Source organism: Myxine glutinosa, chromosome 10, assembly GCF_964187855.1.
Source record: "Myxine glutinosa chromosome 10, kmMyxGlut1.1, whole genome shotgun sequence".
NCBI classification, from domain to species: Eukaryota; Metazoa; Chordata; class Myxini; order Myxiniformes; family Myxinidae; genus Myxine; species Myxine glutinosa.
The window spans coordinates 55,616,065-55,643,679 of NC_136270.1; the positions used below are offsets into that span (position 1 = coordinate 55,616,065).

Below are 27,615 nucleotides of genomic sequence, written 5' to 3' on the forward strand. Positions count from 1 at the left end.
ACTCCAGCCTGAACAGGAAGAGGAGATGAGAGAAACCCATTCAGGGCCACACGTTGACGACGACTAGAGAGGAAGTCCGCCAGCCATGCGTGGAGATTTCCATGGATACCAAAGGAGGAGAGTTTGGTGAGCAGAGCGGGGTGCCAGACCGTGTCGAAGGCACGTGATATGTCGAGGGAGACAGCTCTAATTTCCTGTTTGGCATTGAGGACCTCCATCCATTGTTGAGACAGCAGAAGCAGCATGTCCAGAGTAGAGTGACCTGGTCTGAAACCAAATTGATGATCAGAGATCAAGCCATTGGAGAAGAGGAAAGATTTCATATCCGAAGCAATGATGGATTCCATGACTTTGCTGATAATTGGGAGAAGGCTGATTGGTCTGTAGTTGCTAGGATCTGTTTTTGCACCTTTTTTGTGCAAAGCGGTGATGTTGGCTGATTTCCAAGCAGATGGCAGTTGACCTTGAGCAAAAGAGAGGGTGAAGAGAACAGAGAGAGGGTGAGATAGAGCAGCAGAGCAGGATTTTAGGACCCGTGGGCTGATGCCGTCGGGTCCAGTTGCAGAATCAGAGTCGAGGGTTGACAGAAACTTTTCCACCTTGTCAGGAGGAAAGGACACGGAGTCCAGGAGCAGCAGGGTACGACTGGGTATGGTGGGTACAGAGAGGGATGGGTTTGGGACACAAGATTTAGAGGCAAACACAGAGTTGAGGCATTCAGCTTTTTCACGTGCGGAGTCAGCTGTGTAGCCGTTTGAGGTAAGGGAGGGGATGGAGGGGGAACAAACACCAGAAACGGATTTGACCAGACGCCACCAGGATTTGGAAGAGGGAGACAGATAAGAGAGTTCGGTCTTGAGAACGGAGAGATATTGTTTCCTGGCTCTCCTGAGGGTGGACACACACTTGTTTCGGGCTTTGTGAAAGGAAATGAGATTTCCTTCCGTTGGATTTGCTTTCCAGGAGACGAAGGCAAGTTATTTCTGGGCAACAGCCTCACCACAAGATTCCGTGTACCATGGACGGGAGGAAGGGTATGACAACTGAAATGGGTGTGAATGAGGATTTCCCAAAATCTCATACTACTTGGGTCATCATGAGGTCTAAAAGGTCAAAGTAGTTATGGGTGTGAATGAGGATTTCCCAAAATCTCACTACTTGGGTCATCATGAGGTCTAAAAGGTCAAAGTAGTTATGGGTGTTAATGAGGATTTCCCAAAATCTCATACTACTTGGGTCATCATGAGGTCTAAAAGGTCAAAGTAGTTATGGGTGTGAATGAGGATTTCCCAAAATCTCATACTACTTGGGTCATCATGAGGTCTAAAAGGTCAAAGTAGTTATGGGTGTTAATGAGGATTTCCCAAAATCTCACTACTTGGGTCATCATGAGGTCTAAAAGGTCAAAGTAGTTATGGGTGTTAATGAGGATTTCCCAAAATCTCACTACTTGGGTCATCATGAGGTCTAAAAGTTCGAAGTAGTTATGGGTGTTAATGAGGATTTCCCAAAATCTCACTAATTGGGTCATCATGAGGTCTAAAAGGTCAAAGTAGTTATGGGTGTTAATGAGGATTTCCCAAAATCTCACTAATTGGGTCATCATGAGGTCTAAAAGGTCAAAGTAGTTATGGGTGTTAATGAGGATTTCCCAAAATCTCACTAATTGGGTCATCATGAGGTCTAAAAGGTCAAAGTAGTTATGGGTGTTAATGAGGATTTCCCAAAATCTCACTAATTGGGTCATCATGAGGTCTAAAAGGTCAAAGTAGTTATGGGTGTTAATGAGGATTTCCCAAAATCTCACTACTTGGGTCATCATGAGGTCTAAAAGGTCAAAGTAGTTATGGGTGTTAATGAGGATTTCCCAAAATCTCATACTACTTGGGTCATCATGAGGTCTAAAAGGTCAAAGTAGTTATGGGTGTGAATGAGGATTTCCCAAAATCTCACTAATTGGGTCTTCATGAGGTCTAAAAGGTCAAAGTAGTTATGGGTGTTAATGAGGATTTCCCAAAATCTCACTAATTGGGTCATCATGAGGTCTAAAAGGTCGAAGTAGTTATGGGTGTTAATGAGGATTTCCCAAAATCTCACTAATTGGGTCATCATGAGGTCTAAAAGGTCAAAGTAGTTATGGGTGTTAATGAGGATTTCCCAAAATCTCACTAATTGGGTCATCGTGAGGTCTAAAAGGTCAAAGTAGTTATGGGTGTGAATGAGGATTTCCCAAAATCTCACTACTTGGGTCATCATGAGGTCTAAAAGGTCAAAGTAGTTATGGGTGTGAATGAGGATTTCCCAAAATCTCATACTACTTCGGTCATCATGAGGTATAAACGGTCAATGTCACCTGATGTGTATTGATTTTGGATGACCAGACCATCTGAGCTACAGGGACATTGGGCCTATTCTTCATGTTTTTTATTTTTATCCTCACTTAATCTCAGGTAAATTTTGGTTTGTTTGTCTTTATTAAAGCGACAAATTATTCCGAGTGTTTTTGTGTTGAACTCGAAATGCAACATTTCCCATTGGTCAAAAGCCTCTTCCTCGACTTCATCTTTGATGATCTTTAACGTCCACCAACTAATGCCCGCAGGTGGGCCGCCCTGTTTAACGTCCATCCGAGGGACGACACACAGACATTGATGAACTACCGTACCTGTGAAACATCGGGATGACCGTTTATAGCTGGATCGGGATTCAAACCCAGGCGAGACAGGTCAGAGGCGAGTGTGTGTGTACCTGCCAGCCCTAGAGATGAAAAGCCTCGAATACCTCAAATGTCCTCATATTATTAGACACCTCGATGCCTAAAAGTATCAAAAACCTTTTAATTTGCAATTTAAAAAAAGATTTATTGTAGGAGAATTGTAGGAGAACTCTCCGCAGGATTTTACCTTCAGCTCCCCAAGAGACTTTGTGGAATAGTCACATTGATTTACAATAGTTTATACAGTGCACACCTTTTCTACCTTGAGGATTCATTAGTAATTAGACAAAATAAATTAGAAGTCCAAATCTTCTGTCAAAAGACTGTAGCACACCTTGAATGTGAGGAGGTCAATACTACAATAACCTTTTGTGGCAGAGATAGAAATAAGAGTAGAAATTGAGAGAAAATTAGAAATCAATAAAGAAATTCTGCTCCGACGTCACCAATTGATGAAAACACAAAGGTATTCTACCTGATGTTGCCATTGCAGCGTCCGGCACATCTTCGGCCGAGCGACTCTGGCTCCGACAGGTGGAAAATTTTGCTGTTCTTCTTGACCTCCAGGTCTCATCTGCGGGAAGTATTCAGACTTGTACGATTCGATTGTCGCAGAAGAATTGTTCTTAACTCGAATGTAAGTTTGTCTTGTAGAGTTAACACATTTACCTGGAATTATCTTGAATTTAAGGAAACAATTACTCTCTGCCATTTGATGCAATACGTTCTTGATTAATACCGTGAGATGATTTAAGTACAAATTTAATTATACGGTAACAATACTTCATTACCTTTTTTTTTTTTTTTTGTATACAGAGTCGAGGCTCGTGAAAGAGCTAACATTTATCAAACAAACAAATCAAACAAACAAGCAAACAAAGTATATAAAAAAGGGGAGCGGTCGACAAGATGGGGAGAGAATGGGAGGAAGCACACAAACACAACATTTGAGAGCAGGGACATCGGGAGATGTGTGGGAGGGAGAGGGCTTGGGAGGAGGAAGCATAGGTATAAAACGCAAGGACACCAAAGACTTCCAGGAAAGAAGTCGGCACCTCAAAAAAGTGGTTTGGGGTGAAATTAGCGGGGGTAGAAAAGATCAAGGTTTTGGATTGGGGAAGATAAGAGATGGTGGTGAACAGCCGTTTTTAAGACCTGGAGGGAGTAGTGGGATTGAAGAGAGTGAGGGAGTTTGTTCCAGAGGCGGGAGAAAAGAGGAATGAAGGAGTGAAGGTGAGCAGAGAGTCTTGATTTTGGCAGTTTAACCATAAGAGGGTTGCAGGTAGATCTTGTGCGACCTGTAGGAATATTTGGGGGACAGAGCCCAGAGAGAGCTGGGGGAGCAAGGCCGGAGAGGAGTCGGTAGAAGACGGAAAGACCACCAACCTGCCTGCGGTGAGTAAGTGAAAGGCCCTCGGAGATAGCGTCATCGCGGGAGATTCCAATGATTCTGAACGCTTTGGTTTCAACAGCGTGAAGACGAGCTAGGTGTGAGGCAGGAGCACCAGCCCAGAGGGGAGAGCAGTACTCCATTGAGCTGCGGATGAAAGCCTTGAATGTGGTGAGGAGCTCAGGTGTGCCAAGGAAGGACTTTGCACGACGGAGGATGCCCAGTCGGCGACTGGCTTTGGAGGCTAGCTTGGAAATGTGGTTTTCCCAGGAAAGATCATGGCAGATAGTGAGACCCAAAAGCTTGAGTGACAGAACTTCTTGGAGAGGATTATTCAGAAAGTAGATGGGAGGGTTGTCCAGTCGGTCTTTTCGGAGAGACATCGTAAGAGTGTGAGATTTGTCAGGATTGAAAGACATGTTCCACTTGTTTGCCCAGTCTGTGATTTTGTCCAGGTCTGCAGAGAGTGAGGAGGCTGCAGACTGCCGATCTGAGGGATGAGGAATGGAGCGGTAGAGAGTGGAGTCATCAGCAAAGAGATAGAGAGGATTTTTAAGAGAGTCAGAGAGATCATTGATGAAGACCAGAAAAAGCACAGGGCCCAGAACACTGCCTTGGGGAACTTCAGCCTGAACAGGAAGAGGGGATGAGAGAAACCCATTCAGGGCCACACATTGACTACGACTAGAGAGGAAGTCCGCCAGCCATGCGTGGAGATTTCCATGGATACCAAAGGAGGAGAGGTTGGTGAGCAGAGCAGGGTGCCAGACCGTATCGAAGGCACGTGATATGTCAAGGGAGACAGCTCTAATTTCCTGTTTGGCATTGAGGACCTCCATCCATTGTTGAGACAGTAGAAGCAGCATGTCCAGAGTAGAGTGACCTGGTCTGAAACCAAATTGATGATCAGAGATCAAGCCATTGGAGAAGAGGAAAGATTTCATATCCGAAGCAATGATGGATTCCATGACCTTGCTGATAATTGGGAGAAGGCTGATTGGTCTGTAGTTGCTAGGATCTATTTTTGCACCTTTTTTGAGCAAAGCGTTGATGTTGGCTGATTTCCAAGCAGATGGCAGTTGACCTTGAGCAAAAGAGAGGGTGAAGAGAACAGAGAGAGGGAGTGAAAGAGCGGAAGAACAGGATTTTAGGACCGGTGGGCTGATGCCGTCAGGTCCAGTTGCAGAATCAGAGTCGAGGGTTTCCACAGATAAATCTTATTTTGAACAGTCTTACATGCTGATACACTCCAGAAAACTCCTCGTTGGTCAAAGGTACTTGTCTCCATTGTGTCCTACCTCAGTAGATGGTGGAGGTTGTGCAGCTCAGATCAGAGGTACTTGTATCCATTGTGTTCGACCTGCATAGATGGTTGTGCAGCCCTGATCAGAGGTACTTGTCTCCATTGTGTCCTACATGAGTAGATGGCAGAGGTTGTGCAGCCCTGATCAGAGGGACTTGTCTCCATTGTGTCCTACCTGGGTAGATGGTGGAGGTTGTGCAGCCCTGATTAGAGGTAGCTGTCTCCATTGTGTCCTACATCAGTGGATGGTGGAGGTTGTGCAGCCTTGATCAGAGGTACTTGTCTCCATTGTGTCCTACATGAGTAGATGGTGGAGGTTGTGCAGCCCTGATCAGAGGGACCTGTCTCCATTGTGTCCTACCTGGGTAGATGGTGGAGGTTGTGCAGCCCTGATCAGAGGGACTGGTCTCCATTGTGTCCTACCTGAGTAGATGATGGAGGTTGTGCAGCCCTGATCAGAGGTACTTGTCTTCATTGTGTCCTACGTGAGTAGATGGATGAGGGTGTGCAGCCCTGATCAGAGGTACTTGTCTCAACTGTGTCCAACCTGAGTAGATGATGGAGGTTGTGCAGCCCTGATTAGAGGTAGCTGTCTCCATTGTGTCCTACCTGAGTGGATGGTGGAGGGTGTGCAGCCCTGATCAGAGGTACTTGTATCCATTGTGTCCTACCTGAGTGGATGGTGGAGGGTGTGCAGCCCTGATCAGAGGTACTTGTCTCCATTGTGTCCTACCTGAGTGGATGGTGGAGGGTGTGCAGCCCTGATCAGAGGTACTTGTCTCCATTGTGTCCTACCTGAGTGGGTGGTTGTGCAGCCCTGATCAGAGGTACTTGTCTCACTCTCTTGACGATCTCTAAGCCGGTCATCTGTAGTCACTAAGCCAACATTGGGATACATTGGGTTCTGTTCATCATCAACGAACACACACAGGGTAGGGGAAAAACATTTGGTACAGCATCGATCATAATCATATGGAAAACGAATCTTATTTCTTTCAAATGCTGAAGGTTTCGACAAATCTGATGCTATCAAATAGAGGAAAGAAAGGAAAGAGATCTAAAACATCTTCTTTTCTGCACCATTTATCTGAAAACTATTTACTTGCGAAATCGAATTCTCACAACTTCTGTATAATCGTTTCCAGAGTGTTTGATTGTTTGTTTGTCTGTCAGTCACCTACACGTCGCAATTCCAAACCGATGTTCATTAAACTTAACCCACTGATGGAAATAGTCAAAAACTGGAAATCGATTGTTTTTGAGGTCAATGGGTCAAAAGGTCAAGGTCACAAAATTGTCAATTTTCATTCAACTGACTTGCAATTTGAATAGAATTTGCATGTTCGGTCACTGCATTGACTCATCAAAAATCAGAACGATTGATTTAGCCGTTTTGACTTGTCTCTGGTTTCCATGACAATAATTCCGCCACATTGTAATCAAATGGGACTTTTTGTGATTTTATTATCGCCATATCTCAAAGTTTTCCAGATATCAAATTGAAACTTATACCTATTATGCGACAGTTATAAAAATGACCAGTCAAATTTGTTATGTATAACGAGCAAAACATGTAAAACATTTGAGAAGTCGCATGCTCGAAATTGCCAAATTGCTGTTTCCATGGCAACTATTCTTTACAGTATGTGGATTTCACAAGTATCCTGCTATGCACTACATCTTTCTTGTTTGGTTGTTAGTTGAATTGTCTAAATATAATAAAATGAATGTAAGATAGTGTTGGATATATGGCAAACACAACAACCACAACCATGATTAAGGAGATTTTGTCACATGCTGCAAATTAATCATGTGACTAGCTGAACTAAAAGGCTGAACTTGGACAACACGTACCCCAGGTGGTTGGGTAGCGTGCCCTTTTGAACCATCGTGTGTTTAAACATGCACGATTATCCAAACAAGGGCTTGCCTTAATTTATTTGTTTTACTCCAGCGGTCTCAATAAACGGAAGGCACCTCCGGAAAGATGGCACGGACAGAGCTGCCCGTGTGGCTCAATAAATAATTAATTAATATTAATAAAGCTCAAGATGCAAAAAATGTGAAATCCTACATGAAGACATAAACTAATATGCACAATTACTTAATACACAATCAAATTAATCTCCCTCTAAAGGCCCACAAGCACTCAACAGTCACACACCACAAAACGAAACAGAAAAGTGGGATGCGTGGACTGGTTGAGACTCCACGAGGCCGGGAAATGATGAACAAGAGTGAAGCAGGGCGAATAATAGGGTGAAAGGCTCCAGGACCTAGCAAGGAGCGAGACAATCCCTGCGGGCAGATAATAGGGCGAGAGGCTCCAGGACCTAGCAAGGAGCGAGACAATCCCTGCGGGCAGATAATAGGGTGAGAGGCTCCAGGACCTAGCAAGGAGCGAGACAATCCTTGCGGGCAGATAATAGGGTGAGAGGCTCCAGGACCTAGCAAGGAGCGAGGCAATCCTTGCGGGTGGATAATAGGGTGAGAGGCTCCAGGACCTAGCAAGGAGCGAGACAATCCTTGCGGGTGGATAATAGGGTGAGAGGCTCCAGGACCTAGCAAGGAGCGAGACAATCCTTGCGGGTGGATAATAGAGTGAAAGGCTCCATGACCTAGCAAGGAGCGAGACAATCCTTGTGGGTGGATAATAGAGTGAAAGGCTCCAGAACCTAGCAAAGAGAGAGACAATCCTTGCGGGTGGATAATAGAGTGAAAGGCTCCAGGACCTAGCAAGGAGAGAGACAATCCTTGCGGGTGGATATTAGGGTGAACAGCTCCAGGACCTAGCAAGGAGAGAGACAATCCTTCCGGGTGGATAATAGAGTGAAAGGCTCCAGGACCTAGCAAGGAGCGAGACAATCCCTGCGGGCAGATAATAGGGTGAAAGGCTCCAGGACCTAGCAAGGAGCGAGACAATCCCTGCGGGCAGATAATAGGGTGAGAGGCTCCAGGACCTAGCCAGGAGCGAGACAATCCTTGCGGGCAGATAATAGGGTGAGAGGCTCCAGGACCTAGCAAGGAGCGAGGCAATCCTTGCGGGTGGATAATAGGGTGAGAGTCTCCAGGACCTAGCAAGGAGCGAGACAATCCTTGCGGGTGGATAATAGGGTGAGAGGCTCCAGGACCTAGCAAGGAGCGAGATAAATCCTTGCGGGTGGATAATAGAGTGAAAGGCTCCATGACCTAGCAAGGAGCGAGACAATCCTTGTGGGTGGATAATAGAGTGAAAGGCTCCAGAACCTAGCAAAGAGAGAGACAATCCTTGCGGGTGGATAATAGAGTGAAAGGCTCCAGGACCTAGCAAGGAGAGAGACAATCCTTGCGGGTGGATATTAGGGTGAACAGCTCCAGGACCTAGCAAGGAGAGAGACAATCCTTGCGGGTGGATAATAGAGTGAAAGGCTCCATGACCTAGCAAGGAGCGAGACAATCCTTGCGGGTGGATAATAGAGTGAAAGGCTCCAGAACCTAGCAAAGAGAGAGAATCCTTGCGGGTGGATAATAGAGTGAAAGGCTCCAGAACCTAGCAAAGAGAGAGACAATCCTTGTGGGTGGATAATAGAGTGAAAGGCTCCAGGACCTAGCAAGGAGAGAGACAAGCCTTCCGGGTGGATATTAGGGTGAACAGCTCCAGGACCTAGCAAGGAGAGAGACAATCCATGCGGGTGGATAATAGGGTGAACAGCTCCAGGACCAAGCAAGGAGAGAGACAATCCTTGTGGGTGGATATGAGGGTGAAAGGCTCCAGGACCTAGCAAGGAGAGAGACAATCCTTGTGAGTGGATAATAGGGTGAACAGCTCCAGGACCTAGCAAGGAGAGAGACAATCCTTGTGGGTGGATATTAGGGTGAAAGGCTCCAGGACCTAGCAAGGAGAGAGACAATCCTTGTGGGTGGATATTAGGGTGAAACGCTCCAGTACCTAGCAAGGAGAGAGACAATCCATGCAGGCGGATAATAGGGTTAACAGTTCCAGGACCTAGCAAGGAGAGAGACAATCCTTGCGGATGGATAATAGAGTGAAAGGCTCCGGGACCTAGCAAGGAGAGGGACAATCCTTGTGCGTAGATAAAAGGGTGAAAGGCTCCAGGACCGAGCAAGGAGGGAGACAATCCTTGCGGGTGGATAATAGGGTGAACAGCTCCAGGACCTAGCAAGGAGATAGACAATCCTTGTGGGCAGATGATAGGGTGAAAGGCTCCAGGACTTAGCAAGGAGAGAGACAATCCTTGTGGGTAGCTATTAGGGTGAACAGTTCCAGGACCTAGCAAGGAGAGAGACAATCCTCGTAGGTGGATAATAGGGTGAACAGCTCCAGGACCTAGCAAGGAGAGAGACAATCCTTGCGGGTGGATAATAGAGTGAACAGCTCCAGGACCTAGCAAGGATTGGGACAATCCTTGTGGGTGGATAATAGGGTGAACAGCTCCAGGACCTAGCAAGGAGAGAGACAATCCTTGTGGGCAGATGATAGGGTGAAAGGCTCCAGGACCTAGCAAGGAGAGAGACAATCCTTGTGGGCAGATAATAGAGTGAAAGGCTCCAGGACCTAGCAAGGAGAGAGACAATCCTTATGGGAGGATATTAGAGTGAAAGGCTCCAGGACCTAGCAAGGAGAGAGACAATCCCTGCGGGCAGATAATAGGGTGAGAGGCTCCAGGACCTAGCAAGAAGAGAGACAATCCTTGCGGGTGGATAATAGAGTGAAACGCTCCATGACCTAGCAAGGAGAGAGACAATCCATGCAGGTGGATAATAGGGTGAACAGTTCCAGGACCTAGCAAGGAGAGAGACAATCCTCGTGGGTGGATAATAGGGTGAACAGCTCCAGGACCTAGCAAGGAGAGAGACAATCCTTGCGGGTGGATAATAGAGTGAAAGGCTCCAGGACCTAGCAAGGAGAGAGACAATCCTTGCGGGCAGATAAAAGGGTGAAAGGCTCCAGGACCGAGCAACGAGAGAGACAATCCTTGTGGGCAGATGATAGGGTGAAAGGCTCCAGGACCTAGCAAGGAGAGAGACAATCCTTGCGGGCAGATAATAGAGTGAAAGGCTCCAGGACCTAGCAAGGAGAGAGACAATCCTTTTGGGAGGATATTAGGGTGAAAGGCTCCAGGACCTAGCGAGGAGAGAGACAATCCTTGCGGGTAGATATTAGGGTGAACAGCTCCAGGACCTAGCAAGGAGAGAGACAATCCTTGCAGGTGGATATTAGGGTGAAAGGACCCAGGACCTAGCAACGAGAGAGATAATCCTTGTGGGCAGATAATAGAGTGAAAGGCTCCAGGACCGAGCAAGGAGAGAGACAATCCTTGCGGGCGGATATTACGGTGAAAGGCTCCAGGACCTAGCAAGGAGAGAGACAATCCTTGCAGGTAAATATTAGGGTGAACAGCTCCAGGACCTAGCAAGGAGAGAGACAATCCTTGCCGGCGGATATTCGTGTGAAAGGCTCCAGGACCTAGCAAGGAGAGAGACAATCCTTGTGGGTAGATATTAGGGTGAAAGGCTCCAGGACCTAGCAAGGAGAAAGACAATCCTTGCGGATCGATATTAGGGTGAAAGGCTCCAGGACCTAGCAAGGAGAGAGACAATCCTTGTGGGTAGATATTCAGGTGAACAGCTCCAGGACCTAGCAAGGAGAAAGACAATCCTTGCGGATGGATATTAGGGTGAAAGGCTCCAGTACCTAGCAAGGAGAGAGACAATCCATGCGGGCAGATAATAGGGTGAACAGCTTCAGTACCTAGCAAGGAGGGAGACAATCCTTGCGGGTGGATATTAGGGTAAAAGGCTCCAGTACCTAGCAAGGAGAGAGACAATCCATGTGGGCAGATAATAGGGTGAACAGCTCCAGGACCTAGCAAGGAGAGAGACAATCCTTGCAGGCGGATATTCGGGTGAAAGGCTCCAGGTTATAGCAAGGAGTGAGACAATCCTTGTGGGTGGATTATAGGGTGAACAGCTCCATGACCTCGTAAGGATAAAGGCAATCCTTGCGGGCGGATAATGGGGTGAACAACTCCAGGACCTAGCAAGGAGAGAGACAATCCCTGCGAGCAGATAATAGGGTGAAAGGCTCCAGTACCTAGCAAGGAGAGAGACAATCCATGTGGGCAGATAATAGGGTGAACAGCTCCAGGACCTAGCAAGGAGAGAGACAATCCTTGTGGGTGGATATTTGGGTGAAAGGCTCCAGGACCTAGCAAGGAGAGAGACAATCCTTGCGGGAGGATAATAGTGTGAACAGCTCCAGGACCTAGCAAGGAGAGAGACAATCCTTGCGGGCGGATATTAGTGTGAAAGGCTCCAGGACCTAGCAAGGAGAGAGACAATCCATGCTGGCGGATAATAGGGTGAAAGGCTCCAGGACCTCGCAAGGAGAGAGACAATCCTTGCGGGCAGATATTAGGGTGAAAGGCTCCAGGACCTAGCAATGAGAGAGACAATCCATGTGGGCAGATAATAAGGTGAACAGCTCCAGGACCTAGCAAGGAGAGAGACAATCCTTGTGGGTGGATATTTGGGTGAAAGGTTCCAGGACCTAGCAAGGGGAGAGACAATCCTTGCGGGAGGATAATAGTGTGAACAGCTCCAGGACCTAGCAAGGAGAGAGGCAATCCTTGCGGGCGGATATTAGGGTGAAAGGCTCGAGGACCTAGCAAGGAGAGAGACAATCCTTGCGGGCGGATAATAGGGTGAAAGGCTCCAGGACCTAGCAAGGAGAGAGATAATCCTTGCGGGCGGATATTAGGGTGAAAGGCTCCAGGACCTAGTGTAGAATAATAAATTAACTGCTTTTCTACTTCAGAAACTTCCAGAAACTCGTTATAGCAAAATCAATGTTTTATTCACTTTTGAGAGTTTTGCTGTATTTCACTAAATGTACGAATTAGATATTAATGACGTTGTTCTGCCGGTCGTGGCTGCAGCTCCTTCTGTAGGTCTTCCCTCGAACCTCGTTCAGTTGTTGACCAGTCTCCAGTTGTTCACTCCTCTTCATTCACTCTCCCAGTCCACTCTGCTCTCTACTCGCAACTTTCTCTTGGTTTTAAAGCCCCAAACTCCTTTGATGTTGCGGAGTATGCAGGGTCACCCCAGAGGTTAATTCCCCTTGGGACATGAGAGCCTGCAAGCGTCTCTTGTTCTCTTGTTCAAAAACCTTATTTGGCTCTCGCTTGGCCAGCTAGTACTTATTTCTGTTCAAGAGGTCAAATGCTCTGACCTGCTCAGGGAGAATTTGCAGCCTGTGTGCAGTGAACTGAACATAGGCTATTTTGATAAACAGATGGCGGTCCAAGAGCATTACACATTTTGTCTGAAATTAACTCTCCCGCCCACCTGTTAACTCTAGTTCTATGCTCTTTGCTCATTCGTAAAGTAAAACATATTCCACTTTACACACGATCACATTTAGATATATTCTAGCAATACTGTCAATATGAATATTTATTCCCTGACACTAGCAATGAGAGAGACAATCCATGCGGGCGGATAATAGGGTGAACAGCTCCAGGACCTAGCAAGGAGAGAGACAATCCTTGCGGGCGGATATTAGGGTGAAAGGCTCCGGCACCTAGAAAGGAGTGAGACAATCCTTGCAGGGCCCAGAGAAGTGAGAGATCTGATGAAAAGCTTCAGTGTTAAGGACCTCGCTGGCTCGGTGTATTTATATGCTTGTCCTTTGCTGGCCGCCATTTTCTCAAAATATTTGGATTGCCCAATATCAAAAATGCTAATTAATACTCCATTGGTGTTGTGTTCGTTTACTAAATATATCTTAACAAAGAAACCAATAGTAATGTTCCCGTTTTGTTGAAAAAACTAAATAAAATAACTCGCTAATTTTGTTTTTCAGTCACCTTTCTATTTTCCTCTTTCACAAGTTGGTAATTCTTTCTGTAAATCAGACTCCCCGCCATAAATTTCCCAGCCTCGAAGAAAAGGATGGCTCACCAATGGCAGGATCGTTGGACGTTTGGGTTTCAGGCTCTCGGCAAACTGGGGAACCTGAAGAGTAGATATTTGAGGTGAGGACTGGCTGTCTTCACTCTGACACACGTGAGAAGAAGAAGAAGAAGAAGAACCACCTTTAGAGGCCATTTTCCCGCAGCAAACCACGTGAGAGATTGTTTAATATCAGCTGTTTTCTTTCCTCATGGAGTATTTGCTTGGCAGTCTGTATCAAGGAGGCATATACATATTCCATACACAAGGAGGTGAGGGGATGGGGTGAAATTAAATTGGGGGAAAAAACCCATTAATGGGAAGATAGTGGATGGTAGAGGAGTTTGGAAGGAGGATGCAGAAAAGGAAAGGGTAGGAGAAGATAAAAGATGATAAAGGTATTAAAACTGGCATAAAACAGGCAAAACAGGCACTCACACATGTGGGGAAGTGGGAGTATCAAAATTTCACTATGTTACTGATGTAATATTTAGAGGGCCTCGTGTTGACTGCTCATCGAGGTTATTGACCAAAAAGAGTCAATTAGTAATGTATTTAAAAAAAGAAATGCAATTTGTACAAGGAATTTTGGACTTTGGCATTGGCATGCACACATGGCCTGATCTTGCATTGGACGAAACTTGCGTAACAAAGGACTGGCAGGAATAGCTTAGAGATAAGCACACCCACCCTTAGCTGTCTGGCCTGGGTTCGAATCTCGATCTCCAGCTATGAACTCTCACCCTGGTGTTTCCCATACAGAACGAGGCATCCCAAAGTGCACCGTCCATCGGATGGACATTAAGCAGGAGAACGGGCCTGCAAGCACTGGTCGTTGGTGAACGTTAAAGACCCCGTGTTGGCTTTCATGAGGAATAGGTAAGATATCACTGTACAAACCCTCTCGCCAACACCAATTCCTTCACAAACTGTCTCTACAACCTGCACATGGCAAGTGAGGCAGTAGAGATGGGAGACCAGTCTGGATGATTGATGGCTGTTTGAAGACCGTGCCAGTTGGCCTGAGTGAAATGCCAGACTCGTCGATGCTGAGGAGGCTCTCTGAGAATGGCCAGAGAGATGTCCACTTTCACAAGCATATGGTCAGAAGAACCGATTGGAGCAGAAGAAGAGCAGCAGACATTTGCAGGGGAGTTTGTCATAACCAAGTCGAGAAGAGAAGATACTCCGTTGACTGAGATCCGGGTCGGGAAATTGACAGATTGTGTCAGTCCCAATGAGTCGCAGAAGTCCTTTGCTGAGGTGACGTGGCTGGTGAGAGAGGAACCCACACCCAGCCAGCTGGCATGATGACAGTTGAAGTCGCCACGTATGAGGAAGAGAGAGTTGGGATGAGTTGATAGAAGTTGGTCCATGTGATCAGACAGCGACATGTAAATGGAGTCATCACTGTTTGGTGGACGGTACAACACACATATGAACAAAAGATGGGAGCTAAGGGGAAGCCATAGCCAGAGGTACTCCTGAGGGTGGGGTGGAGAGAGGGCCGTGCAGGGAGAGTGGGGAAGAGAGTTTTTGATAAAGATAGCCACCCCACCACCAGGACGAGGCTCAGGTCTATCGTACCGGAGGAGGGAGTAACCAGGAAGATATATTAAAGAATCAGAGACATCTTGAAGGAGGAAAGTTTCTGTTAAGCAGATCAAGTCTGGTTTGTCAGAATCAGATATCAGGTACCAAGCCTGACATCCATCAGGCTTGGTACCCTGATAATAATACTAATAATAATAATAATAATAATAATAATAATTGTAATGATTAATAATCTCCATCATCATCAAAATATTATTTTACTAAAAGTGAATAAACTTAATGGATTGCTTTCTAAACTTGATATATATATATCGTCATGTGTAATATACAGACTATACAGTGTTAAACAGGTAGCCAATGAGCATGCAACAATAAGAGTACCTCAATGTTCTTGCACACTTTCCTGAGAACCTTCAGTGCTGTGTCACGTGACAGGAAGGAAGCGAATGTGTGCTGCACACAAACAGGAAAAGTCAAGCTTGTGAGTACATTATCAGTTTGTCTGTGTTTGTACTGGTCGGTCTCCTGTTTCTGCAGGTGTTACAGAAGTGCAGAAACCCTGCTCAAGGGCAACCGGCTTGTTCTTCTTCATTGGCTTAAAATTCACCCTTTGCCTTGGTGTTTGTAGGATAAATACGCCCTAACCTTAACCCTAACTATAGAAAGTCCAATAGCACTCAAACAGCAACAAAACTTCACTTATCACCACTTAATTTGTACGGTAACATATTTATATATATGTATGTATATATATATATATATATTGTCGTGTGGTTCCCTCAATTAACACTGAAAGAACCACGGGGAAGGCAAACGAGCGTTAATGGAGGCGTTTCAAATCCAACAATGTGGCGGATTTTATGCGAGGAGGAAGAAGAGTACCGACTTACCTGGACGGGTCTCGCCGACGTCTTCACCCTGCAAAAATAACTCAAACAGACACGGATTTACAAATTGTTACGGGGTCCTCCCCTATTTACCTGGTCTCGGTGACCTCCGAACCTCGAGGGGAGCCCCGGCAGAAAAATATGTTATCCTTGGGGAAATCAATCAGATCATTAAGGAGACCACACCAAGGGTTATGAACGAACAAGGATATATTCACCATCCCAAACACATAAAGGGTGAATACATCAATTCACAATCACAATCACAATATTTAAGATGGTAACACCTTATATATCCCTCTAACCCAACTCACAACACTTTCCCCAATGTCTCTGTACTCCTCCAAGGCGACATCGAGTCGCTCCGGCGATCGTCGGGTCAATGGCCGCTCAAAGTCAATTGAGGCTTGGACGAGTGAAACCACCCCGAGATCACATGATCCAGTTCCCGCACAATGGCGGTGGTATGGGCACTTTCCCAAGACGCTCCAAACATGCACGTACACAGTGCAGCCGCAAACCGCACCGTCTCCTTCAAGGGCCGCTGGCGCGCACACACGTCCTTGGCAACCCACCGAGGAAGGCGAACTCAGCAGACGCGGCAACCTTATTCTGCGAACGCCACGCAACGTGCGCGGGTCCCAATGGCGGCGGGCTTGTACTTGCGGCGAACTTATGCGACAAGGGTTCACCCGAATCCGACGTCGACGTCGATCTGACACACAGATGTGAACAGTCCCAGCGATCACAACGCTGAAGGCCGGACTTCCTTTATAGGCTCAACCGCACCGTCTCCTTCGACAATGCTCGCGACAGAGCTTCAACCACCACGTCTCTTGTCGATCTCCTCCCACCTCCATTTCTTCGCTCCACCTCTTCCGGTCTCGATCCGGATTTCCGGCCACATTTTACCAAGAGCACTTTTAAATCTTTTACTCACAACAACCCTTTCCCTTAAGTCACCATAAGCATACTTCGAACCAGCAACAATACTCATAACCACAATCATTAAAGCCGAGTCCGTAACACTTCCCCCCTTCAGGAAAGAAAGTTTGACCACCGTGAAAACTTTCTTTGCAGGCAAAATTCTTTACACAAACAAAAGTAAGCTCACCCCCATATCATCAAGTCCTGTGAGCAACAACAATCCATAGTTCCCAAAATTAAAGCAGCAATATTCTACACAACCCACAGAGATTTCCAAAGTTAATTCCCTCTGGACCAAGCATCAGCAACGACATTGTCCCTGCCCTTTACGTGCTCAATTTCCCCGTTGAACTCCTGCAAAGCCAACTCCATCTCATCAACCTCGGATTTCTGTTTTTCATTTTTTTGAATGAAGGTTAAGGGGTTGATCAAAAATCCAATGTTAAGCAACTCGATAGCACTTTTTCCGGGAGGCCAAGCCGAGTATTCACTACATGGGCGCCTTTAGGAATGTGGCATTCACGGTTAGTCCATGTAGGAATCTGGGATCGGCGGCTCCGCCGCATTCAGTGCTTCAACTTCTCCGGACTCCTAATAATTACGGTGGGACCACTTGTCACAGTAGTCACCTGACTGGCGGTCTCCTTCTCGGCCAGTGCTCTGACAATCATTCTTTCGGGAGATGTCGTAACTCTGGGAGCCTCCATAGTAATATCGGCTGCGGCCACCACCAAAACTACCGCCAAGTTGTCCTCTCCTGTAGACCTCTCGACGCCTACGAAATGCCTTCCCTACTGTTATGGCCCGACCCTCCAAATCCTTGCCATTCCAATTCTTCTCTGCCTCTCTGGCGTCTTTTGTGCTTGCAAACGTGACAAAACCGAACCCTCTTGACTGTTGCGTTTCCCTGTCTTTTACCAAACGCACTTCCACAAGCGGCCCATATCTGTTGAAGACAGAGGTCAGAACTTCTTCCTCTGTTTTGAAGTTCAGTCCCCCTACAAATAACTTGGTACTTTTGTCGCCATCCCGAGCTGGTGTGGTGTTATTTTCCCTGCTGGGCTCTTTACCAACCCTCGGGTTACCATAAACTTGACCCCCGGCCAAATCATTCCTGATAACCACAGATACTCCCTCTACAGGAAGCGTGGCTTGTAAACTGACGGTGACCGGTCCTGACACCAAATCGGACTCCAAATGGATGACATGAAGTGGAGCACTAACACAGCCACCGATCCCTTGTAACCGAACACTATCACCAGTTGCTGTACTCTCCGACAATGGCAAAATGCCTTCAAGCATTAAGGATTGATGTGCTCCTGTGTCCCTCAATACCCTAACAGGTCTTGGGTTAGTCGAGTCTCCCTCCGGTGAGACAAACCCCTCATAAATAAATGGTTGATAACTCTTCTGCGGGCGATTTCTCACGTTTGCCATCGCATTCGGAGTTGTACTAGTCGGACTCCGCTCCTGATTTTCCTTTCCCAAAGCATGGCAGTGGGACATCAAGTGTCCTGGTTTATGGCAAAAAGTGCAAGTAGGCCCGGAGGAGAACCTCGTGGTCTGCCTCGAGGCCCACGGAGGATACGTCTGCCTTGAAACCGTTGACTTCTGACCTCTAGAAGTCGTGATATCAGAGTGGTCCTCCTCTCGAGGCCGCCCCCATGAATTTTCGTTCTCCACCCCTGCCGTACCATAGCTCCCCTGGCTAAGTCTAGGCGAGAAGTTAGGGTTGCGGAACCCCATCCTGTGGGTTAAGGCATAGTCATCTGCCATGGTCGCTGCCTCATACAACTTTGGTACTTTCCTTTCCTCCAGGTGTATTTTAATGTCCTCGTGGACACACTGTTGGAATTCCTCCACCAGGATAAATTGTCGCAATAGTTCGAAGTCTTTCCCAACTCCTTTCGAATCGCACCACCTATCAAACATGGTTTCTTTCAATCTGGCAAACTCCACGTGGGTCTCACTCTCCCTCCTCCTGGCATTCCGGATTTTTTGCCGGTAAGCTTCCGGGACCAATTCATAGGCTTTGAGAATGTGTTTCTTCAATACCTCGTAATCTGCACATTGGTCAATCGGTAAAGCCGAATAAATCTCTTGAGCTTTACCCACCAGAACACTTTGCACTAGTATGGACCAGTACTCCTCAGGCCAGTTTAACTGTCGAGCCACTTTCTCAAAGTGTGGGAAAAACTTGGCTACCTCCTTCTCATTGAAGGGTGGGACCAGCCTCACATGTCTGCCAACATCCCAGGTGTTCTGACTTGGTGTCGAACCAGTCAGCAGGGATGGTACCTCTCCCCGTTCTCTCATTAACTCCAGCTCCTTGACTTTAATTTCCTGCTGACGCGCCAATTCACGGTCCTTTAACTCCCTTTCGGCTATTCTCTCCTCTGCTTAGAGTTCTCTTGCAGCTCTCCTTTCCTCTGCTTTTTTGTCTTCTAACCTTTCCTGGAGTTCTCTTTCCACTCTCCTTTCCTCTGCTTTTTTCTCTTCTAACCTTTCCTGGAGTTCTCTTTCCACTCTCCTTTCTTCTGCTTGTTTCTCTTCTAACCTTTCCTGGAGTTCTCTTTCCTGTACTTTTAACCTTTCCTGGAGTTCTCTTTCCAGTGCTTTTTCCCTTTCCTGGCTCTGTAATTGCATCTCCTGTTTCCGGAGCTCCACATTTTCTTGTTCTTCTGGTAACCAATCCCAGGCTACCTTTTCCCATGCTTCTAATCCCACCATAGATTGTATCACCACTGTCTGCAACTCTGCCTTCTTCATATTAGTTCGGACCTCCAAGCTAAAATGTTTGGCCAATTTCCAGAGGTCCGATTTTACTAACGCTCTGAACTGTGCTTCACTCGGGGTCACCGTAAACTTCTCTGCGTCAAACGCCATAGTGACTACGGGTAACACCTGTTAACCTTCACACAAACAATTTCTAACAAACAAAACAAAAGCATTATTATTATTATTATTTTTTGTTGTTTGTTTTTGGAAAAATTTTGGGAATGTTGGAAAAAGTTCCAAACATGGGAATTCTTTCCCGGACTAAATTTAGGAATTTTTATATATCCCGGACGCAGACCCAATTGCGAGTCCACGAATATCAATTGGACGAGCCCCCAATTTCTGTTACGGGGTCCTCCCCTATTTACCTGGTCTCGGTGACCTCCGAACCTCGAGGGGAGCCCCGGCAGAAAAATATGTTATCCTTGGGGAAATCAATCAGATCATTAAGGAGACCACACCAAGGGTTATGAACAAACAAGGATATATTCACCATCCCAAACACATAAAGGGTGAATACATCAATTCACAATCACAATCACAATATTTAAGATGGTAACACCTTATATATCCCTCTAACCCAACTCACAGCACTTTCCCCAATGTCTCTGTACTCCTCCAAGGCGACATCGAGTCGCTCCGGCGATCGTCGGGTCAATGGCCGCTCAAAGTCAATTGAGGCTTGGACGAGTGAAACCACCCCGAGATCACGTGATCCAGTTCCCGCACAATGGCGGTGGTATGAGCGCTTTCCCAAGACGCTCCAAACATGCACGTACACCGTGCAGCTGCAAACCGCACCGTCTCCTTCAAGGGCCGCTGGCGCGCACACACGTCCTTGGCAACCCACCGAGGAAGGCGAACCCAGCAGACGCGGCAACCTTATTCTGCGAACGCCGCGCAATGCGCGCGAGTCCCAATGGCGGCGGGCTTGTACTTGCGGCGAACTTATGCGACGAGGGTTCACCCGAATCCGACGTCGACGTCGATCTGACACGCAGATGTGAACAGTCCCAGCGATCACAACGCTGAAGGCCGGACTTCCTTTATAGGCTCAACCGCACCGTCTCCTTCGACAATGCTCGCGACGGAGCTTCAACCACCACGTCTCTTGTTGATCTCCTCCCACCTCCTTTTCTTCGCTCCACCTCTTCCGGTCTCGATCCGGATTTCCGGCCACATTTTACCAAGAGCGCTTTTAAATCTTTTACTCACAACAACCTTTTCCCTTAAGTCACCATAAGCATACTTCGAACCAGCAACAATACTCATAACCACAATCATTAAAGCCGAGTCCGTAAGAAAATGTACAGAAAATAATGAAAGGATTTATTAAAACGGAATGCCGTGACAAAGTAAAGGCGACGATAAACTAAATTCCTAAAAGGAGCGCTCCCTCACAAGACTTAGAAACACAGACACAGGGGAATATAAACTGGATAAAATAAAATACGTGTGGGTTATCGTGGCACTTAGCTCAACTCGCTGCCTCGTCAGCATTCGTCCAGGCCCCAGCGCACAGTCTTGACGCGGCTCCGGCATTGGCGGGAAACCGCTTGTCGTTTGGCGCGTATACAAAGTCAGGCCTCCATTCTCCTCGCACGCCAAAGGATGGTTTCAGCAAGAGTGTCGAAGGCCAGGGGTGAGTGAGAGGCAGGAACGCCGAGGGTCAAGAGGAAGAAGCGAGAGGCGAGGAAGGGCAAAATGAAGGCATGAAGGGCAAAAAAGAAAGAGTGCAAGAGTCCAGGGTCAGAGAGCAAGAGAGAGAATGTCGGTCCTCCAGTTCTTTTAACTTCGGGTCGTGACGTCATCAGCACTTCTCCACCAATCAGTGTGCCGCTTCTTCCTCACCTCCGACGTCCTCGGTGGTCTTTGCCAATCGGCGCTCTGCTTCCTCCTCGGCCTTCTTTCCACCAATCAGCGGGTAACTTCTTGCTCCGCCCTGGCCAATCACAAGTCCCCTCTTAACCTGGCCTTCCCATTGACCAACTCCCACCCAATAGCGAGTTGCTTCTTGCTCCGCCCTGACCAATCGTGGCTCCTCGGGGCATGTCTTCGGCCTGCCTGTCTTCCGTGGCGATGTAGCTGGTGTGTCCCAAATGGCTGTGCTCAGAACTTGCTTCCGGTTGGTTTTATGGTTATTATTTAGTGCAATAAATGGGCATTTCTTCACTCATGTCTATTGCGGTGCCATAAAGGACAAAGGATAAATCACATAGGACAAGACTTACAAGGGATAATTTATCCTTATCCCCTAAGCTAGTTAACATGCCCCGCCCCCTCGTGACAGGGACGAAGATACACCTTACTCCGACATTTGGCTAAACAGAACTTATTACATGGTGATGGTTCTTACCGGACATCCGGAGCATGATACCTACACAAATCTACCTGACTCTACATATCACTACCCCCATAAACATAACAATACAGTACATATCTATATATATATATATATATATATATATATATATATATATATATATATATATATATATATATATATATATATACTGAAACGCAAAAGAAACTTACCACCTTTGAAACCTTTAAATATCAACAATAACACGGTGTGTAGTAAATGTGTGAACGTATTTGTGGACAATAGTGTCCTCACTGTCAGACAAAACGGTCACGGATGGTCACTTGAACCTTCAATGGTCACTTCATAGCACAGCTGTTGAACAGCCGTTTTGACTGTCAGTGATTAGCCAAGGGGTACGGGATGATTTTAATGAGCTGCACGTGATGTCTTGATATTGGCTTTAAAAAGGCCAGTGTAAAATGGGCATTTTGACCGAAAAATTTGACCATTTTGACCAACTTCAAAAAGACCGAAAACGCAAAATAAACTTACCACCTTTGAAACCTTTAAATATCAACAATAACACTGCGTGTAGTAAATGTGTGAACTTATTTGTGGACAATAGTGTCCTCACTGTCAGACAAAACGGTCATGGATGGTCACTTGAACCTTCAATGGTCACTTCATAGCACAGCTGTTGAACAGCCGTTTTGACTGTCAGTGATTAGCCAAGGGGTACGGGATGATTTTAATGAGCTGCACGTGATGTCTTGATATTGGCTTTAAAAAGGCCAGTGCAAAATGGGCATTTCAATCAACATGCCACGATTGTCAAGGGATCAACGGCAGCGTGCCCTGGGCATACTGCAAGGCGGACTGAGCTACCGTGAGGTGGCACGTCGCCTTGGCTGTTCACACCAGACGATATCGGCCCTGGTGGACAGAGACACCCCCCACAACTCTGCAGATGACAGACCTCGATCAGGGAGGCCAAGAGTCACCACTGCAAGGCAGGACAGGCAGATGGTCCGAAGTCACCTGCGGGATCGATTCCGTCCAGCATCCCGCACTGTGGCAGAAACTCCGGGGCGTGCAAACCCACGGATCTCCAATGATACTGCACGAAGACGACTGCATGACTATGGTCTGACTGCCAGAAGACCATACAGAGGCCCCGTGATGACGGCTGCCCATCGCCGCAACCGACAGAGATTGGTGCCAGCAGCATCAGCGGTGGACCTTGGCGCAGTGGAACGAGGTCGCTTTCAGCGATGAGTCAAGGTTCTGTGTGGACAGTCCTGATGGGCGTGAGCGTGTCTGGAGAAGAACTGGCGAGCGATATGCCGATTGTTGCGTGCGTCAAGCCAACAGGTGGGGTGGCCCAAGTGTGATGGTGTGGGCCGCCATATCAGGCCGGTACAGGACGCCACTGGTGGTTGTGGATGGGAATCTTAACGCCCAGCGGTATGTGGATAACATCCTGCGACGTCATCTGCTGCCATTCCTGCTAGACCACCCAGAACTGAGAACCTTTCAGCATGACAACGCTCGTCCCCATGCTGCTCGCTTTACCACTGCATTTCTCCAAGGCGAGAACATCAACACCATGCAGTGGCCTGCGCTCTCCCCTGACCTGAATCCCATAGAGCACCTGTGGGATGAGCTTGGCAGACGCGTAGTTGGCAGGGCCAGGACACGGGCAGAGCTGCTTCAGACATTGAGGACTGAGTGGGACAGAATCCAGCAGCAATCCATCCAAAGACTGGTAGGCAGTATACGCCGACGATGCACTGCCTGTATCCAAAACAATGGTGGCCACACACGCTATTGAAAGGGGACTGACATTGCACCCTGTGCTGTTCTGTACTGTAGAACAAACTGATGAGATGGTGTATCTTGGTCAAAAACTTGACATGTCATCAATAAAATGCCAATGTTTCAATTAGCAATTGTTGGTTTGTTTTATTTTGAACTGTTACAATTTTATTACATTTCAAACAAGTGGTAAGTTTCTTTTGCGTTTTCGGTCTTTTTGAAGTTGGTCAAAATGGTCAAAATGGTCAAATTTTTCAGTCAAAATGCCCATTTTGCACTGGCCTTTTTAAAGCCAATATCAAGACATCACGTGCAGCTCATTAAAATCATCCCGTACCCCTTGGCTAATCACTGACGGTCAAAACGGCTGTTCAACAGCTGTGCTATGAAGTGACCATTGAAGGTTCAAGTGACCATCCATGACCGTTTTGTCTGACAGTGAGGACACTATTGTCCACAAATAAGTTCACACATTTACTACACGCAGTGTTATTGTTGATATTTAAAGGTTTCAAAGGTGGTAAGTTTCTTTTGCGTTTCAGTATATATATATATATATATATATATATATGTCAGACCACCAGATTATTGTACCAGATGTGCTAAACATCTACTGCGTATAAACGCCGTTGAAAGGCGGCGCCGCATGTTTCACCGTTTTCGCTTCCGGATTGATCGTTTATCAGCAATAAACCTCCAGAAATATACCTTTATTGGACACAGTTTCGTCTTATATTTCACCCATCGACGGAAAAATATACGATCTTTCGTTCTATGACAGTGGCATTACCTGTTATGACCGTTGAAGCCTGAATTTTGCTTTGGACTCGACGGTCATTTTCCGCGATTCCGTGGTAACAGTCGCCTGGTGGCGCGCTAGTCGCTACACGTGTTTGTTTAGATAATGATTAATGATACTGATGATGAATAATACTGATATGTGACTGATAATGATTGAGACAGTCAAGACCTGTACATGCTGCTCAGTGCTGTGCATCCAGTGTGCATGATATTTTATTCATATACTGGACAAAGAATATCGTTTACTGAACAATGCTGTACTTGTATGTACTTTGTGAATTAGGCTCACAAGATAATGACTTGACCTTTGAATCACACTTCTGGCTGCCAACTTAATATCCCGTGGGGTTTTCAAGTATAAGTAGTATGATGCCACATGCATTTCTTGTCCTTCATGGATAAGTCAAGCCTAGTGTACATACGTCTTGTAAATGGGGCTTTACCAAACATGTGTGTGAAAATTCTATACATGTAGGCCTACTCGTCATTTTGCCTTGATATTTTGGCATGACAGCTTGGGCTAGCGTACAGATGGCGGACGAGGATTTACAGTATTTGTGTACAGTTGCAATGCAGATTATGCTTGAAGATTCAATGCAGATTATGCTGCACATAATAAATACAGCAGTAGTAGAAGAAACATGAGCATGTTTGTTTCCCATAAATTCCAATTAAAATCAGTGCTGGTCACAACTTATTTGCTCGGAAAAAAAGTGAAAAATACAGAATATTGGCAAGGTGCTAAAAAAATAATTGGCACTCGGCCAATAACTCTTATGGTACTTTTATTTACTTTACTTGTCCAACATCATGCTTGAAAAAAACCTTTAGAACCCTAGATATTGATTCTGATTGTAAATTACTGGTTGGTATTTTTTGCGAAATTTTCTAGATTTCCTGGCATGAAAAGTTGAAAAACTTGACATTTTGGGGAACACATGAATATTTAAATTTTTGTTTTCATGAATTTGTCATTGCCCAATTTGACCAACCCTGCTATTTTATGAAGGTACAGGGTAGGGTTGATACTTTAATGCTGCAGCTATAACTCGAAATCCATAATTTGAGCATCTGGTACAAGAATCTGGTGGTCTGACACATATATATATATAAGTTCAAAACACACCTGGTCACAAGTGTGCCGCACTGACCGGGTCCTCAGTCGAGGTCCTCAGCATCATCCCGTTTCGGCCCTTCAACCTCGATACGGTCAGCTAAGGTGGGCCAGCAGGGGCACGTACACATCCACATGCAGCAACTGCATCTGGATGCGTACATACCCCACCCCCAGCCAGTGCGAACAACAACAACAACGACAACAACAACACCACCTCCACATCCAGAATCCACATCACCAAACAAACATGGTGGAACACTCAAACACCCACCTTTATACCCTTTACCACTCACCAACAAAACACACCAGATCATTCATACACACACATACACACCCATACACACACATACATACAGAACACCAACCAAACAACCACCTACACTTACATCATACACCACTCAACACACAAAAACACACACTCATGCAAAAATTAATTCATGCAAAAAAACACACCCTCACCCACTCACTCATATACACAAAATAAGAAGTAATAATGGTAACAAAAAAAACAAAACAAAAAAACACACACACACACAACCACCCTACACCGTTCGAGGTGCCTCCAAAAACTTCCTCCATATACAAAATGAGCCTTTCAAGGCAACCTGGGCCACCTTGTCACACATCCTCCTTCTTTCTGTCCCACACACTCCCAGCCTAGCAAGAAATGCAGAAAAGGAATTGCCAATATACCCTCTGCACCCCACCTCAAATGGCTGACACGAAACGCGCCAACCCTTCTCCCGGCACTCTGCCTCCAGCTCACTGTACTTTCCTCTCTTCCTCTCGTGCACCTCCTCCATATTCTCTTCCCAAGGTACCGACAACTCCCCTAAGATGACCTGTCTTGTTGCACCTGACCAAATGACAATGTCAGGCCGCAACCTTGTCACACAGATCTCCTCTGGGAATACCAATTGTGGCTTTAGGTCTGCCACCACCTGCCAATCACAAGCATCTGACAGCCCTCTTGCTTTCCACCTCCTCCTCCTCTTTCCACCTCTTTCCACTTGGCCCTCTTTGACAAACCACACCTCTCCCCCATCAGTCTCCTTCTCCACTCTTCTCTCTCTCTCTCTCGATCTCAGCACCTCTTGTTGCACCATCTGTATATATATATATACACATATACATTTTCATATACATATACATTTTCATATACATATACATATACATATACAGTCATGTGAAAAAGTAAGTACACCCCATGTAAAGTTTTGACTTTTTCAACATATTTCAACATACAGCTATTTGATCTTCATTTCAACAATATTGATAGATAAAGGTGATATAATATAACAAATATCATGAAACATTTACATTTTGTAGTCCATTGTATAATTTAAATAAACATAAATGCAAATTTCGCATGTGGAAAAAGTAAGTACACCCCCACATTTATCACTACTTCAAATACCTAAAATTAGAATCAGGTGCACCAGCTCAGGTGCAAATGATTAGAACATCATCACAGAGGATCTTGGAGGAACCTGTTTTATTTAAACCTCAGACATTTCGTTTGGTTTGCTCTTTGTTGTTGAAGTGTGCGGCATCACCATGCCTAGATCAAAAGAGCTGTCTGAGGCCTTCAGAAAGAAGGTTATAGATGCCTACGAGTCTGGGAAGGGATTTAAAAAGATTTCCAAACAATTTGAAATCAATCATTCGACTGTCCGGAAGATCATCTACAAGTGGAGAAGATTCCAAACAACTGCCAACTTGTTCAGGCCAAGCTGCCCCAGCAAGTTCAGCCCGAGAGCAGACCGCAAGATGCTGAAAGAAGTCTCTACGAACCCCAGAATGTCATCACGGGACCTACAGGTAGCTCTTGCCACTGTTGATGTCAAAGTGCACGAGTCTACCATTAGAAAGAGGCTGCACAGATTTGATCTACATGGGAGGTGTGCCAGGAGGAAACCTTTGCTGTCCAGAAAGAACATCAGGGCAAGACTAAAGTTTGCCAATGAACACCGAGGCAAAGACCAGCACATCTGGAACAATGTGCTCTGGACAGATGAGTCAAAGGTGGAGCTATTTGGCCACAGTACCAGAAGACATGTTTGGCGAAA

General features: G+C 46.2%; 1 protein-coding gene across 9 annotated transcripts in view; it reads right to left on the reverse strand.

The window, feature by feature from the left end:
• The window catches only part of LOC137434579 (GRAM domain-containing protein 2B-like), a 114,850-nt gene that overhangs the window by 33,423 nt on the left and 53,812 nt on the right, over nucleotides 1-27,615 (reverse strand). For 7 of the 9 annotated variants that reach the window (XM_078785680.1, XM_078785678.1, XM_078785679.1 and 4 more), the window contains exons 7-10: nucleotides 15,298-15,369; nucleotides 13,372-13,467; nucleotides 6,205-6,313; nucleotides 3,192-3,290 (exon numbers count right to left, since the gene is read on the reverse strand). In XM_078785680.1, the coding sequence (XP_078641806.1) occupies nucleotides 3,192-3,290; nucleotides 6,205-6,313; nucleotides 13,372-13,467; nucleotides 15,298-15,369 (376 nt within the window). The remainder of the gene's footprint in view (nucleotides 1-3,191; nucleotides 3,291-6,204; nucleotides 6,314-13,371; nucleotides 13,468-15,297; nucleotides 15,370-27,615) is intronic. The other 2 variants (XM_078785683.1, XM_078785682.1) reach the window with 1 other exon arrangement.